Source organism: Neodiprion virginianus, chromosome 4, assembly GCF_021901495.1.
Source record: "Neodiprion virginianus isolate iyNeoVirg1 chromosome 4, iyNeoVirg1.1, whole genome shotgun sequence".
Classification (NCBI taxonomy): Eukaryota; Metazoa; Arthropoda; class Insecta; order Hymenoptera; family Diprionidae; genus Neodiprion; species Neodiprion virginianus.
The window spans coordinates 23740481-23757270 of NC_060880.1; the positions used below are offsets into that span (position 1 = coordinate 23740481).

General features: G+C 40.2%; 1 protein-coding gene across 1 annotated transcript in view; it reads right to left on the reverse strand.

Annotated features, from left to right (window-relative positions):
- Positions 1–4933: 4933 nt before the first annotated feature.
- LOC124302372 (Down syndrome cell adhesion molecule-like protein Dscam2) overlaps positions 4934–16790 on the reverse strand; it is a 192071-nt gene continuing 180214 nt past the window's right edge. The window contains exons 12-34 of the mRNA XM_046758499.1: positions 16579–16730; positions 16069–16332; positions 15825–15970; positions 15256–15688; positions 14892–15185; positions 14456–14686; positions 14198–14353; positions 14038–14108; positions 13703–13946; positions 13471–13617; positions 13097–13258; positions 12784–13000; positions 12410–12498; positions 11818–11997; positions 11116–11304; positions 10796–10981; positions 10260–10704; positions 9271–9593; positions 8988–9156; positions 8645–8808; positions 8316–8415; positions 6860–7027; positions 4934–6395 (exon numbers count right to left, since the gene is read on the reverse strand). Coding sequence (XP_046614455.1) covers positions 6344–6395; positions 6860–7027; positions 8316–8415; positions 8645–8808; positions 8988–9156; positions 9271–9593; positions 10260–10704; positions 10796–10981; positions 11116–11304; positions 11818–11997; positions 12410–12498; positions 12784–13000; positions 13097–13258; positions 13471–13617; positions 13703–13946; positions 14038–14108; positions 14198–14353; positions 14456–14686; positions 14892–15185; positions 15256–15688; positions 15825–15970; positions 16069–16332; positions 16579–16730 — 4582 coding nt within the window. The 3' untranslated portion in view covers positions 4934–6343. The remainder of the gene's footprint in view (positions 6396–6859; positions 7028–8315; positions 8416–8644; positions 8809–8987; positions 9157–9270; positions 9594–10259; positions 10705–10795; positions 10982–11115; positions 11305–11817; positions 11998–12409; positions 12499–12783; positions 13001–13096; positions 13259–13470; positions 13618–13702; positions 13947–14037; positions 14109–14197; positions 14354–14455; positions 14687–14891; positions 15186–15255; positions 15689–15824; positions 15971–16068; positions 16333–16578; positions 16731–16790) is intronic.

Sequence of the window (16790 nt, forward strand, 5' to 3'; positions counted from 1 at the left end):
AATTTATTGTAAAGGTGACAAGTTTGTAATATTTCAGATGAATTGTAATTACAATTGCCATCAAATATTATAAGAATATTGATTAATTATTTAATAATATAACAAATTGTAAAAGATTATTCATAGCTACTAAATATGTGCTTGCACGAAAAATGAATTGAAATAATTTATTGTAAACGTGACAAGTTTGTAATATTTCAGATGAAATATAATTAAAATTGCCATCGAATATTATAAAAGTGTTTTACTCACCCAGCACAAATCCTCGTCCCCCTCCTCCTGAATCACCGAGATCACCCGCAACCACCCCTAACTACCTCCAACGAAAACCGCCAACCACCTCGAGATATACTTCGAATACTAATAAATATTTTCAGCGTGAGAACAAATCAAAAATAATGTGTAAGGTTTGATATAATTTTTTTATCGACATATTTTACCAAAAAGATTATGAGAAGATTGTAAAGTTATCGAAATTTTATTAGCGCACTGACAGCTACCGAATTTGGGGTTGCGCGAAAAACGAATTGAAATAATTTATTGTAAACGTGAACCAGGAACCACGGAGCGCTTATCCTGGAAGTCGAGAAATTTTATTAGCGGACTGACAGCTACCGAATTTGGGGTTGCGCGAAAAACGAATTGAAATAATTTATTGTAAACGTGAACCAGGAACCACGGAGCGCTTATCCTGGAAGTCGAGAAATTTTATTAGCGGACTGACAGCTACCGAATTTGGGGTTGCGCGAAAAACGAATTGAAATAATTTATTGTAAACGTGAACCAGGAACCACGGAGCGCTTATCCTGGAAGTCGAGAAATTTTATTAGCGGACTGACAGCTACCGAATTTGGGGTTGCGCGAAAAACGAATTGAAATAATTTATTGTAAACGTGAACCAGGAACCACGGAGCGCTTATCCTGGAAGTCGAGAAATTTTATTAGCGGACTGACAGCTACCGAATTTGGGGTTGCGCGAAAAACGAATTGAAATAATTTATTGTAAACGTGAACCAGGAACCACGGAGCGCTTATCCTGGAAGTCGAGAAATTTTATTAGCGGACTGACAGCTACCGAATTTGGGGTTGCGCGAAAAACGAATTGAAATAATTTATTGTAAACGTGAACCAGGAACCACGGAGCGCTTATCCTGGAAGTCGAGAAATTTTATTAGCGGACTGACAGCTACCGAATTTGGGGTTGCGCGAAAAACGAATTGAAATAATTTATTGTAAACGTGAACCAGGAACCACGGAGCGCTTATCCTGGAAGTCGAGAAATTTTATTAGCGGACTGACAGCTACCGAATTTGGGGTTGCGCGAAAAACGAATTGAAATAATTTATTGTAAACGTGAACCAGGAACCACGGAGCGCTTATCCTGGAAGTCGAGAAATTTTATTAGCGGACTGACAGCTACCGAATTTGGGGTTGCGCGAAAAACGAATTGAAATAATTTATTGTAAACGTGAACCAGGAACCACGGAGCGCTTATCCTGGAAGTCGAGAAATTTTATTAGCGGACTGACAGCTACCGAATTTGGGGTTGCGCGAAAAACGAATTGAAATAATTTATTGTAAACGTGAACCAGGAACCACGGAGCGCTTATCCTGGAAGTCGAGAAATTTTATTAGCGGACTGACAGCTACCGAATTTGGGGTTGCGCGAAAAACGAATTGAAATAATTTATTGTAAACGTGAACCAGGAACCACGGAGCGCTTATCCTGGAAGTCGAGAAATTTTATTAGCGGACTGACAGCTACCGAATTTGGGGTTGCGCGAAAAACGAATTGAAATAATTTATTGTAAACGTGAACCAGGAACCACGGAGCGCTTATCCTGGAAGTCGAGAAATTTTATTAGCGGACTGACAGCTACCGAATTTGGGGTTGCGCGAAAAACGAATTGAAATAATTTATTGTAAACGTGAACCAGGAACCACGGAGCGCTTATCCTGGAAGTCGAGAAATTTTATTAGCGGACTGACAGCTACCGAATTTGGGGTTGCGCGAAAAACGAATTGAAATAATTTATTGTAAACGTGAACCAGGAACCACGGAGCGCTTATCCTGGAAGTCGAGTTTCACCGCGTAGCGGACCCGAAGCGCGGGATCGGGGAGGTTGAGAACCCGGTACTCGAAATTTGCGGAGCGCGCCTCTCATCCGTCCGCTCTACTGCGCGGTTGTTTCCAGACTGAGGAATTCGGCTAGCTGATTTTGAATTGGTGACGTCACTTTCTGAACATCCGACATCCAAACTTTGGTTTCGAACTTTGATACTATGTATGATGATGTATGATGTATGATGTACGATGATATGATATGATGTATAATGATTTTAGCTTTCACATTTCATACAAGAAATACGCACTTTATCTCTCCTGCCGATTCCAGACTCAAGCGGCCAGGCCCTTCGATGGTCAGCCGTTGACTGAAGATATATTCTTCAGTGAACGGGTCGGCTAATAACGCTGCCGTTCTGTGACAGTTGGATGATGAAAAATTTTGCTCGTATCTTTCAAATGTGTGTTAAAATACACTCGAAGTGTTAAGAAGCTTCGTTCTTTCTCTCCCTATTACCTTTTTAGGTCTTTAAATCACTACGCAGCGTTAGATACTGTCTCATATACGAAGCATCCATTTCGTCTCGTTCAAAATTAGCGCATCCGTGATGTATTACAGTTACTCCGAATTTTTTTCCATCCGAATACTTTTCGAAAAACAATTCTGCTCCTCTACCCAACGCAGATACTTCACTTGCGACCAGCTAAAACAACGTTTCGATTCTATGCCTATGAAAATTCAGGATCGAGAGAGCAAATGAAAAGTTGTTGGAATAATTATGAATACTAATGTTATGGGATACATCGAGCGCGTGTCGAATAGAATCCCATTTCGAAATGAATAATTCTTCTCTTTTCATATCATAGCTAATCTGGTAATATAGGTAAATAGGATGGTTGGAGGTGTTCGGAAATGGTAGGACATTTCAAAAGTTAAAGTCGACGATGATCCGGTGCATCAATTTTATCGTTACAGATTTTCGTTTCCCATGAGGCGTAGAGTATTCAACAACGATAATGCAGTCCTTAAAATTCATCATTCATCTCTGACTGGAAAGCTAATTCGCAAGGCGTGGTATTCTATTCTATTTGCATTATTAGAAAAATACCCGTACTCTACATACACTGTTTCTAATCTTTTGCTACATTTGGTTCAATCCCCATGCTTCCACAGCACGAATAGTCGGAAATGTTTTTGATTATCCATAATAAAATGAAAGAAGTAACAAAGCTTAAATTTATTGTTAAAGCTCTAATGAATACATCAAACTGCGGTCGAATCAATTCATTCATTATTTGCACATGACCTCTGTATATTTGATAAATTATTCCTAAATACATTGAAACATATGTATTTATAATGAAATATCATGCAATGGGCTGTGTAAACTATAAACTATAATTTCTATCGAATAGCTGCTTTTATGTCAACAGGGCTTTGAGACTCGGTTCAGTTCGACCTCCTCCTCGTCCACCTCCGACCACCTCCAACAATCGCCAACCACCTCGAACAACCAGCGATAACCACCTCGGGTTGTACCTGGAATAGCAATAAATACTTTCAGTATAAGAACACATCAAAAACATTACGTAAGGATTCATATAATCACAGGTTTTGTTTTTCGGCTGTAACTTTTGATTCGCTGCTCGCAGCGTATCGGGACTGCGCTTAATCGATTTGTCTCGCAAAATTACGTCCGATTAGTGCCAGAAAGAATCCATTCCAGCACTTTTCAAAATCGCGAAAATTTTTGTCAAAAATTGAAAGGGGTTAGCCTTACTTTTTTCTTTATTTTTGGAGCCAAAAATTTGTGGTCTCTGATTCGATTTGTATGACCCTTTCCTGACCAATTGGATCCCCAGGAACTCAGAAAACGTAGCGAAAAGAGCGTGGGACCAACAGCAGAGATATGGCAATGAAAATTCTTCGTTTTTCGGCCGTAACTCTTGATCCGTGGATCGCATCGTATTGGGACTGCACGCAATCGAGTTCTCTTTCAAACTTACGTCGATTTTGGGCGCCAACGAATCAATCCCAGGATCATCCAAAAGCGTTCAAAATTTCATCATAAATCCAAAGGGGTCAGCCTTACTTTTTTGAGTAAAATATGTATAAATATCACACGTGGTATCACTTTTGAAGGCAATAAAAATGTAGTTACAATGGTATAGAATCAATATCATACTAAATTGCATTGCATTTATCAGTAACCAGGATGCTGACATATTTATATTTCGTCCTGGGAACATAATCGTCAAACGCACAAATCAAACATTCGAGCGAAACGTAACAATAAATATTTCTATCTTTTGAATCAACAATCAAAAAAATTCAAGTCTTCATTCGTCTCATAAAAGATATGTCGATAATTTCACTTTGCTAACAACATGACTACGGATCGGTTCATGGATTTTACGGACCTCATGTTCTCATTATCATCCCCCGAAAATTGCGAAATTGACTTATCAAAATCTATAATTGATGCAAAATTCGACCTTACGTCAAGGCGTTCGGCAGGAATACTCACACTAGAATAAACTGACACCTACATTCATCGCAAACGAAGTCGATCTATCGTTGAGAAGCCTGCATGGTGGGCCAGGCGCTTGACCAATCACTTCACCGTTAAACATTAGTTCTTGATGAGTGTTTGCTTTAAATGCATTAGTGAAAATTTTGTGACAAATATAGGTACAGCTTAGAATTAAAATGTTTTTGCTACATCACAATTGTATTTATTTTCTAATTTCGTATCAGCAAAAGGATTCAAATTTCGCGAAAATCGATTGATTGAGGCTGCGAGGATAACAAGGTACAGATTACTAATACATAATAAATAAAAATTACACGTATTGTAACGTTCACATCCCTCGAAGATTTTTATTGAAATTATATTTTGTACAACGGTATATTTTCTTTACGACTTCACTTCTTCCATTACATTTGTTTTCGTCGCCTTTTTTTATATATTCAATTCTTCAAACAATTATAATTCAATATTCTACAACCTACGCATATTATTCATGTATATTACATTATAAAAAACTGTATAAAATAATGTGCTAGTTCAGTATATAATAATATAAATATAAAGTAAAATGATGTTTAACGTTATCTTGTCTGCAATATGGGACTTGTATGCAGATCGACGCAACGATACAAAATAGGTGATATAAATATTATAAATTGACAAGGTTAGCAATAACGCTGTATGTATGTATAATATATCCGTGATATATTTAATGACAAGTCTTCTTGTGTACGGCTAGTTATAGTTGCCATAATTTAAATTATACGTATATAGATCTTTTACATCGTCAAAGTCCAACAAAAGTTAAAGACAGAGGAACGATTCACGGAAATGGGAACTGAGCTACTCGCGTTGCTTGATGTCTCGCATCTTCAACAATTAGTAAATATTATGTTACCCGCAATTGCGGTTAATTGATAATCTAGACTTGTCTTATGTATGTGTATAGTTTATTCATATTGCCTTGAAGATTCTTCTTTCCTATCCATTCAGATGGCTGCCTAGCCTGGTGAAAATTTTTGCTGCAAATCTCTGTACAGATTTAATTGAAGAAAAAAAAAAACTGTAGAATTATTTTTTCAAAAAGATCTCAAGATACTTTTCGGTGAATTTTGTTTTTGAAATGTTAAACCAAATTTTTTTAGTCTCAAAAAGATGAAAAAAAACGCGCCGTATTCCACAGTAATATTTGAAACTATAGAGAACTACGTAGAAATGACCAAGGTTTTTTTTCGCGAATATTCGGAGCCTAGATTACGGGGTAGCTGAATAATAATAGAATATTAGCGCAAATAAATATTTCACCAAGATTACACAACCTACCTAAAACATTGATATATTTATGTATGTACATTATGTAATAATAATTCTTTGAAATATTTTATATTATATACGGTAAAAACAATTGATCAGTACATTTATTTATACATACAGAGTTCGGCAGTGTTTTACTGCAGCTTCAATGATATACGTTATATAATATACCTATATTACGTATTATAGTACCGAAGTTGATAAATCAAACACGAATATAATGAAGATATTTTATACGAATTAGATCGCAGCTGCCATTTGGGCTATTGTTTTGACCTCGGATCGTACTTCTAGTGGTATAAACATAAAGTAGGTAAAGTGTACAATTTTTAAACAGTTTTCCATGGTGACTATTTTTGTAATCTTACACTTATGTTTGGCAATTTAATTTACACGCTCACTATCGCACTCTTGTAATTACCCTTATATCCTCTTAAACATGAATGGTGAATTCCTGTCGTTCCTGCTCTTTTCTTTGCTGATATCTATAAAATACGAGTATATTATCGATTCGCGGAATCAATTTGTCTCTTGGCTAATTGCTACATTGACCAGATTGAACGACAATAATTGTGTGTGGTACATTTCACAGTGATCAGTTCAACTGAACTATCTGTATTTCTCTGAAATTAAAATTTTTACAAGCAAATGAACATCACCATTGAGGTTCAATGAAAAACGGATGCTGCCCGATTACGTGCCCGATGATAATATTGTACAACTAACTGGACACGAGTTAGAATCTGCTAAAATTTTTAAGTTTATAATTCCAAACTCTTTTGAAACGCTGCTCAAGCTCAACTTGACGTTCTCACGATGAGATTTTGAAAAATTTTCATTGATATTGGTAAGCTAGAAATAGTTTGTAGTCCTCTTCCGCGTCTGTTGCACAGTTAACATTCGTCAATTCTAGGTTTAATAATTGCGATACGCGTACCTATTTACCTACCTTGCAAGCATAGTTTCAATCGCTTCTATCGGTAGGCGACCGAGGCTGCCACCATGTCGTGTCGTTGCGATGGAAAGTGCATGGCAGTCTCGATCGCATTCTGCCTCACTCAATTCTCGGCTGTCGCTGAAACCGGTTGGTGGTAACAGCGTCATGTCGTCAACGGAACTGAAAAAAGTCGATCGAATAGGAATGAACCTAAGAAAGTCTGATGCACAAGGAGGGGAAAAGCGTCGCAAGACGACTAGCGAATTTTTTTCAAAGGGAAATGGGGAAACAAGCGCTGGCGAACGTTTTTTTTTTAGATAAACTTTGCGAGCAGAGTCTTAATTCCGAAAGATGAGAAGTTGTTCAGATCTCTTTTGGAGAGATTTTTTTGGGAAATAATGCAAAGCAAATTTTCACCACGTTGTTATTTTAAATCTAACAGTAAGTATGTCATGCCACATGAATTACCATGACTATAACGTAATAGCGTCGAGAAGCGGAAGTTTGGATTCTTTCATGGTGAATTCTCCAATTACAGATCAGTCGATCCACCATTAGTGATCTTTTTGATTGCCAAGACTGCAAATTACTGATAAGAGTTGTAATATTTTCAATCATACTAAATAGTAGCTTACGTATGGGTTGAATAGAAAATTATTACTTTACAAGTTTCACATGGAATAAGTAAAAGAATATATTAAAAAATTCTCGGTTATTGAGTAACATCGTGATATATGGTGGTTCAAGGATTGCAGTGGAACTGTTCATTAAAAGATTCGCAAACTTCGAATCCTCGATGATGAGAAAAACGTTTTACATTTGCTTCCCATTCGCCAATTGTGTGTAACGCACATCAGTAATATGCCTGTAACTATCAGGACATTGTCCATATACTGCGTAATTTTACAAACATTTTTTCACAAACATCGTCATTGTAGTACCTTGAGCTTCGGGAGTATACATATATCGATATTCAGGTGTATAAAAATTGTTTTCCTAGATTCTTTCTGAGAGTATATGCTAATTTTTGATTATATAAACTTATTCATGGTAAAGGGTAAACAATTGCTACGAATATTGAAAACTATAAGGATCGCATGGCGGACTGCCGCCAGTTGAACGCATTTTGGTACGGCAAATTCACTGCTTATTACGCAATTCTCAACCTTCACATCCTGAAAAATTCAACTAATCCTGAAAAATTCTGAACCAATAAGTAGCTGTAGCTATAGCCCAGTAAAATCGGCTGATCACACATGTGTTTTAAACTTTAATCGAGCGTTTTAGATTCGTTATAACGTGATGCGGATTAAATTGTCATCGATGTTGAGTGTGATTCCGAATTGAGAAAGGTTAATGCTTGCTTGGATATTTTGCGTCAACTGACGGTTCAGACCTCTATTAGGAAGAAATATGAAAAGATGAGACTGACATGAGTGCTATGTGGAAACAAACAAACCTTGGCTACCTGCGAGTGGACCTGCTGGGTTGCCGGCTACGCCTCCTTGCCAACGGCGAACCTTCGTTATTGGATTCAGTGCTGGACTCGACGCCCCTCGAAAATATATCTGCGAATTGAGAAACGAGTCAAGGGTTTGTACAAGTGGCCCGTGCCCTTGAATCCACCTTTAGACTGAATGCGGTACAAGGTAAATTCAAACTGCAAATCCACAGCTGTGACTGTTGACGACGTCGTCATATGCGATAGAGGTAACACGAAGAGCAATAATTGAATCCACGAGGTCTCCAAAGTGGTATCTACACATTAGTCCAATTTTGCTAATGACGCCAACGCACCTCTACAAGGCTTCACGGGTACCCTGTAGCTGGGTCCGGCACATTCTCCGCAGGGGCTACCGGAAGTATCACTTCCGGAACCCTGCCTGTTTGACCGGAGTTTACTTTCCGCTTCCGCGATGCTGGGAAAATAGCGCTGCTTATGCCACCTTGGTGTTTTTGATCTGAAATACGAAGTTGCATTGTAATCATCAAATTCAACGTGTCATGGTCAAAGGATCAAAGCCATATGTACAAGAAATTCTTATGGCAATGAGAACATATTCTCAGTTAAGTAAAAACATGCTACGACAATTTCGTATCAGAGTACAATATCTGATGATATTAGGGGGCACTTACGTACCTCTCGTAATCGATACTCGATCTTTCGTAATCAATTATGTTGATGTCCTCGTTCTCCAAGTGGCCGAAGGTCTTAAACTGCATCGTGTAGTCCAAAGTGGCGGTGGTGACTGACCGGTTTTCCCGTCCAGGTACGCTGAACGTTGCGTACGGACTGATTTCGTACATTTCTGTGCAAATAAAATGAAAAGGGTGACTACGATGACAATAAAACAGAGTAACACTAGTTTGACAGTTTCTGAGATCAATTGGGTGTGGAGGGATACTAAGAGATTGGCTCCTACCTGACCCATGATCGTTCGGTTTGAGGTTTTCCTGTTTAACCGGCGAGCTTGTATAGACCTGGTGGTTTCGACGATTGTCACGTTCAGCCGTCGATTTCAGTTGGACCGTTGACATGCAGCTAGATAAATGGTGGGGCTGGTGGCCCAGCTGCTGCATCCCGGGCTGCATCTGCTGGGCCAAGCCCATACCAACCGGCTGTTGGAGCTGCTGCTGCTGTTGACCCGCCAACATCTCCCCTAGGTAGCCGCCACTCTCTCTAGAAGACAAGAAATTGCCTGCAGAGGAGTGCTGACATATGGTGTGACTCGTGTTGAGGAAGTAACTAGCCGGATAAATAGAAGCTCTTAGTTATTTGCAGTAGGCACGGTCGGATGATCGCATTTTTATTCTTCAATAGCTCAGTTTAATTCGATAGATATTCGAATACGGGAGACTGGGAGAAATTGTCGTACGAGAAAAATTTTCAACTGGCGAACGGTACCGAGGAAGAAACGGATGATCATAAATAAGTGAAGGGTTTTAGAATAAGTGATATCTGTATGAGTAACAGCGAAGTATAATGAATTGAAAATGATTAGTGATCGTCTACCAAATTTTAGGTGAATTCGTGGAAAATTACGAGAATGAAGATTTTTACTGAATTTCGGGGTACCACTATTCTGTAACCGGACGTCAAGACATAGCCAAAAAAGAATGGTGTCGTGTCTTTGTATAAAAGTTGATTTTCTTTCCGAACGTCTGCTTCGATTTGGCAGTCTTCACAAAATTCAGGGTAAAAAACTTTTTGCATACATACACATACACACAAGTGCAGGAAAATGGTAAAATAACGGTTGACGAGTAATGAAATGTTTTGAAATTTCCACGAGTTTTTCTTTTTTCTGAAGCAACATTTTTCGCGATAACTGCAAGTACTTCGAACAAGCATTCTACGATCGTGTCTGATAAGTGTGAGCTGTTTTGCAATCAGTGAATGACTAAGACCTACCTGCCACGTTTAAGGACTACGTATCCGAGTAGAATGGTGCAAAGCACCAAGACGAGGGCGCATACAACGGGGATGACGATATAGAGAATTCTGTGTGTCGGAGCGCCCTTTGGCGCGTCGTTGTCCATTATCAGATCGTTGGGTGGACCAATGCTGACGCCCGTTATGGTTGTCGTTGCAAATTCCATCTGCGTCTCTTTCGCTCCGGCGTCATTGTGAGCTGTGAGTCTCACATTGTACCACGAGGCTGGTTTCAAGTCTCTGATGACTAGATTTTCTGTGGCTCGGTTCGCTACCATGATCCATGACTCTGAGCCGCTTCGTTTTTTGTACTCGACTGTGTAGTAGAGAATGGGGCAGCCGCCAGTCGGCCAGGAAAGAAGATTTAATCGAAGAGTCGTCGAGTTTGCGGAGATGATATCTCTCTCCTTTGGTAGCAGTGGAGCTGAAAAATACATGAATATGTTTTTCGTTGTTAATATTTTTCATCTTTTTCACTGACAGGGTCTTGCAGTAAACGGAAAATTTGTAATTACCACTGCCTTTCGTTGTGGCACTGATCAATCCACTCGGTTCACCAGTGCCAACTCTGTTGTGGGCAGTCAAATGGGCGAGATACGATGAACCGCACTTGAGGTCACTCAATGTGTACGCCGTCTGCTCCGGTGAAACCGCAATTTCTTCCCATCCATCTCGATCTCTTTTGTAGCTCAACACGTACCCTGTAAAAAATTTAGATTAAGTTCAAGCGATTGCAGAATCTTACGTTTGTCTACTCTTCTTTCTGCTTAGCTGTTCTGTGCTTCAGAAAAAATACTCTTCTATAATAATGTCGGTTTATGCGGTTCATCTGTACCTTGGATGGTAGCACCACCATTATCAGGATGATTCCAGCGCAGTCGAATACTGTGCGGTGTTGTGTACTGCAATTCGAGTTTAGGCGCTCGCGGAGGCATCACAACAATTACAGTGTATGTAACTGAATCATCCCCAAACAAGTTGTTAGCAGAGCATGTATAATTCCCTGCTACTGACTGCTCCAGGCCTGAAAATGTCACACAATTTGATCACCTGATGATAGCAATAATGTGCTAAATTACAAGCGTGTGACAAGATTACTGTGAAACAGGATTAACCGACGTAAAATCCTATGTACTATTACAAGGATAACGATGACCACTTTAGCATTAGTAAATTGCGCAGACCACATTGACACAATAATAACTTCGCTATAGTGAAGGGTCAGAATTACATTTGTCATGGAAATAGCGTTGGGTCTTAATTGGTATTAAGTAGAATTACGCTGATTGTACCTTGCATCATAGTACCTACATACTAGAGTACCATTGAGTTGATATTTTTTCTGATTTTTTCACCCAATTCCTCCAAAGTATCCGTACAGGTCTTTGTAAATACGTGCTTTGAGGAAAAATCTTGATATGATTAAAAAACTTTAAAGTTCTTTACAATTTCGAATGCCACCTTAGTTTTTTGAAAAATGATTCGACTATTAATTATCATGGCTATTAACATTTAATGGTAAGCAAATTGTGCTCACTGTGAATGTTAAGATGTCCTTCTGACGTTAGCTCGTAATGCCTTCCAGTCGATATTTCGCTGTTTTTATAAGTCCACTTTGGACGGGGGGTGGGATTTCCAACCACAAGACACGGCAACGTGACCGAAGATTTGACGGCCTTTCGCATGATCTGGGAGAAGGACGCGACTCTGGCTGGAACTGCAATAATTAAGTGGGGTTACATTTTATTGATAAATAGGTGTACGAAAGATTGCAGGCGAGTTATTGAAATTCAAACTTGGCTATAGTATGGGAAATAGATTTTATTCCTATGGCTATGGTAATGTGCACAGGAATCTGTAGTAACGCGACTTGATAACAAGTTGACAGGCCATTTCAAGATATTCGACAATCACCACAGATACTGAATAGAAAGATGGACGCTATTTGGCCGATGAATGTTCGGCAAATGCATGAAAAAACCTATGAAATTGGCGGTTAATTAAGTCATAGTAATATTTACTTCGTTACTTTTACAGAATAATATATCACCTAATTAAATACCGTCATGAGGTACTAATGCATACAATACAAATGCTATCAAATACGTACGTATGCTTCAAATACGTACTTCGAGTGTCCGTAGTTTGAGTAACGATAGTAGTTCGTTCACCCTCTCCAAGCCCTGTGGTTGCAGTAACCCAAAACTCGTATAGCTGTCTGCTCAAAAAAATGTCAAAAGCGTTTGAGAATATTTTGAAATTCATTCGTTTAGTCTACTATCAACATCGTGAGAATCAGGAGTAGTCCAATTTTTCATTGTCGGAATTTAGCATTTAATTTGGATCCAAAGAATTCGAAAAAAGAACAGCTTGTAACGTATTTGAAACGACGATGGGAGAGATGGGCGAGATGAAAGATACCTGAATATTTTCGAGGATGGGAGTCAGAAAATCTCATTTCAAATACCTCTATGTCATCCTGATAGTAAACGTAATTACTCACCTTACGGTCAAGCCTCTCAATTCCATAGTCAAAGTGTCGCTCGCGGAAGACGGTGGATCATGCATCGTATGAGTGTTATTTCGGGTGGCCCCAGCCTCCCTACTGTACACTGTGTAGAGGGAAACGTGTCCATTCGGTTGCAGCGGTGGCAACCAAGACACGAGAATGCTGTCAGCGGTCAATGCCAATGCTTTGATTCCAGCCGGCGGTCCCGGAACTGTTGGCAAATGATGAAGAAAACCGACCATTGTGAAAATGCCAAACATGTACGAGATGAAAATTGAATTGTCTTAAGGACTCGAAGAATTCTCACCATCCTCTTCGGTTGAGCAATACGTTGGAAGACTCAGTTCTCCATCACCTGCTCCAGTGTAGGCCAAGACCCTTATCGAGTAGTTTGTGTATTTGTACAAAGTGTGCAGGTACGTCTCTTCACTTGAAGTTCGCTTCACTTCACCGACTGTCGATATTTCCACTGTGATAGCAAAAAATCACTTTGTAGAACGACAAGGAAAATTTTAAATTCGGAATTGTAGTTGTTAAGAACCAAATAGTATTGAGTTTTTATGAATATTTACATGACTTGTGAAGTTTAAAATTAACTTTGTCTAACGTGTTCCAAATCTTACCCCGAAACCTTCAAAATACATAGCGAAATTTATTATGCTCTGTGAAATCAGCACTCACTGTTATCAGTGGGAACAGGTCTGTAGTAGACTTTGTACCCTTGAATGATACCGCCATGCTGATGCGCTGGGGGTGCAGCCCAAGACACTTTGACGCTTTGTGACGACAGTGGGGTGCACGTTACTTGTGCTGGAGGTGCTTCGGGTACTGCAACACGTGAAACATTATTACCGACTCATCCCCTGTAGATACTTCACGCAAAAAGGCAAGCGTTTCTTGTTGGACTAATTACCGCCTTCCTGAGTTGTTCCCACAACTGGATTGCTTGCCGGTCCACTAGCGATACTGTTGAATGCTCTAACTGTAACGTCGTATTTAGTGAACTTCCGAAGTCCGGTGAGCTGAATTTTCGTCGTTGCCCAACCATTTACCGTGAGGCTCTTGCTTTGATTGACGCCCGAAGTCGACGTGGAGTGCTCGGACCAGGTCACTATGTAACCAAGGAGTTCACCGTTCCACATGTCTCTTGACGGAGTCTGAATGTCCATGATTTGATCAAATGTATATTCGTTTTCTACCGGTCTACAAACACTAGAAATTCCCAGTTTTATAATGGAGTACAATTACCTGCCAGCTGACGATCAGCTCGCCGGGACCTGCACTCTGGACACTAACGCTTTGAGGGGAATCCATTGGTGCTGAAAGATCAAATGAGGGTAAGAAAGGGTCATATTAACTAGTTATTCGAGGGGAAATAGACATTTTGTTCACTGTTTAACGACAGTACCTTCTTCTTGAGTCTTAGCCACCACTGGGTCTGTGGGCGCACTAGCTTCAATGGCATTCACGGCGAACATTCTGAATGTGTAAGTTACTGCCGGATGGAGACCTCCGACCAACGCCATTTCCTGTTCTGCACTCATCGTGTCGTAGTGAGTCAATCCTGGGGAGTTACATTTCATCAATCGATGTCGGTAATTTAACATTTGAATTGGTATCGGTTATTGTGTCGATAATGATGGTAAGCGAGAAAGACAATAACAACCATTTAGCGTCGGATTCGTCGCTCCACCTATACTCGTGGTTTTGGCGTTGATCGTTATATTGTGCGTCTGAGGAGAGTCCCACTCTTCGGTAACGCCGAGACCAAGCGGACGATATTGAATTGCATAATTGATTATTGGACTGTTCCCGTCGAAAGACTGCTTCCAAGAAAGCCGGATTGATCTGGAACCGATTTCTATAACTTCGAGCGCCATCGGTGGATCCGGCTTTTCTGCAATAATTTAGGCATACGCACTTCAATTAGGTGCAGAGTAATCGATGAACGTAATTTAATAGTCTAAGATAGAAATATTCGAACTATTACTAACAAGAATTGTAAATGAAGAATGAGGATAAAAACCCAGAATTTCAGAAAGTACCCAACTAAACAAATTTCCGATTTCAGTAGAATCAAATAAAAATTAAAACCAACGTACCTTGAATAGCCAGATATATGAGATGCTCGCTTATTCCAAACACGTTACTCGCAACACATCTGTAAACCCCGGAATCTTGGCGATCACTTCGTCCAATTGATAATTGTGATTTCAACCCTTCTTCGGACTTAACTTGACTGATGCTTAAACGATAATTGTTCAAGTCCAGGCGGTTGTTATTATGGGTCCATTGAACTTCGATTGGATTATCTCCAATGACGGAACAGTCGAGACTCACCGGTTCGCCGCGTCTGATAGTTACGTTTTTACTCTGGATCTCGAATCTTGCCGGTTCTATAAAGGTAATGAAGATAAAGTATACTGAAGATAAGTAGTTTCGCGGATGAATAACCGTTAGACTCACCGTTCACTGAGACGTAGATTAGTTTGTTGAGGCCCAGACCGATGCCATTGTTTGCTCGGCATAGATAATGTCCTTCGTCTTGTGGACCGGCAGAAGCTGTCCACAGAGAACCATTTGGCTGGATGGTTATCCTGCCATCCAATACGATCAGCGGTTGGAAGTCATTAGACGATCTTCCCTGACCCCGAAGCCAAGTGATTTGCGGGGGAGGAAATCCTTTGGCCTCGCAATGTATGTTCAACGGATTTCCGAGCAGGGTGGATACATCCTGAGGCTCGAAAGTCCATTGCGGAGGAACTTTTACCAGTAGTTCGGCAGTGTGATTTACTTTGGCAGCATGATTGGTTGCTATACAAGTGTATTTTCCACTATGGCGTGATGAAACTTCGTGAAAAAGTAACAGACTATAAAACGTTTGGACCTGTTCCTCGATCTGAAACAACACCCCCACAAAGGTTCAACAGACGACCAAATTCAGGAGCAACTTTAAAATTACATTCAAGCAAGTTTTGACCCGGCGCTGAAAGTTGTTAGATAAATCAGAGACAGTAGTCCCAAGAGTTGCTCACTCGCAGTGACGGTGGTATCTGTTCCCCGTCCTTCAGCCACGTGAAGTAAATTGGAAGGTCTCCGGAAGTTACGCTGCAGGTCGCCTGCGCCCATTTTCCTTCTTGCAAGTTTTGGTCAAAGCTAAAGGGTGTCATAACCGGCGGACCTGGAATCGAAATGATCATAGACAACGTGCCTCTGTATCTTCAGCTGATCACGTATCGGATGAATACCCGTATTGTCGGGTCAAGGTTTCACACTTACTACTAACAGTGAGTACTATGTCTCTGCTGGCAGTTTCTCCTGACCTACGCACGGTGCATGTGTACGTCCCGTTGTCGTTCGTATCCACCGAGGTTATAGTCAGCAAACCTTCGTTCAGCTTTTGCCTAATGTCCAACGGCAGTTGAACTCCGCCCTTTGACCACTCTACTGATGTTATTGGATAGCCAGAGTAAGGACACGCAATCGTTATGTCCTTTCCGGCTATTGCTCGCACCGGTGCAATAGACCTGATGTAAGGCGAACCTGGTGAAACCATTCGGTCTAACTCTAGATCCTCACAATCATTTTCTATACACGACTGACGATTTCGTTAAATGACTACCAGTGAGTTCAAATGATTTCAAGTGAGTGGAACGGCTATTAGCATCAGTTTTTACATTCCTCAATTAAACTTAGAAGCTTTTATCGTGACACTGAACATTAAATCAAGTCAGTTCAAAAGATTTCACTCAAAATCTTATCCTACATGCAACAACTAACTCAACATACCGTAAATATTCAGTCTTGCTTTGTGCTCAACGCTCGCAAGAGCGTTCGCGGCGACACAGGTGTAGAGACCACCGTCCTCGGATCCCGCCGATGATATATTAAGGTGGCTGATGACGTCACCAGATTGGTCAACGTACTGACCTATTGCGTATCTGGAAAATCACGCCAAGTAATCGATAAGCCAAATTATTCTATTACACTGCATGGATAAG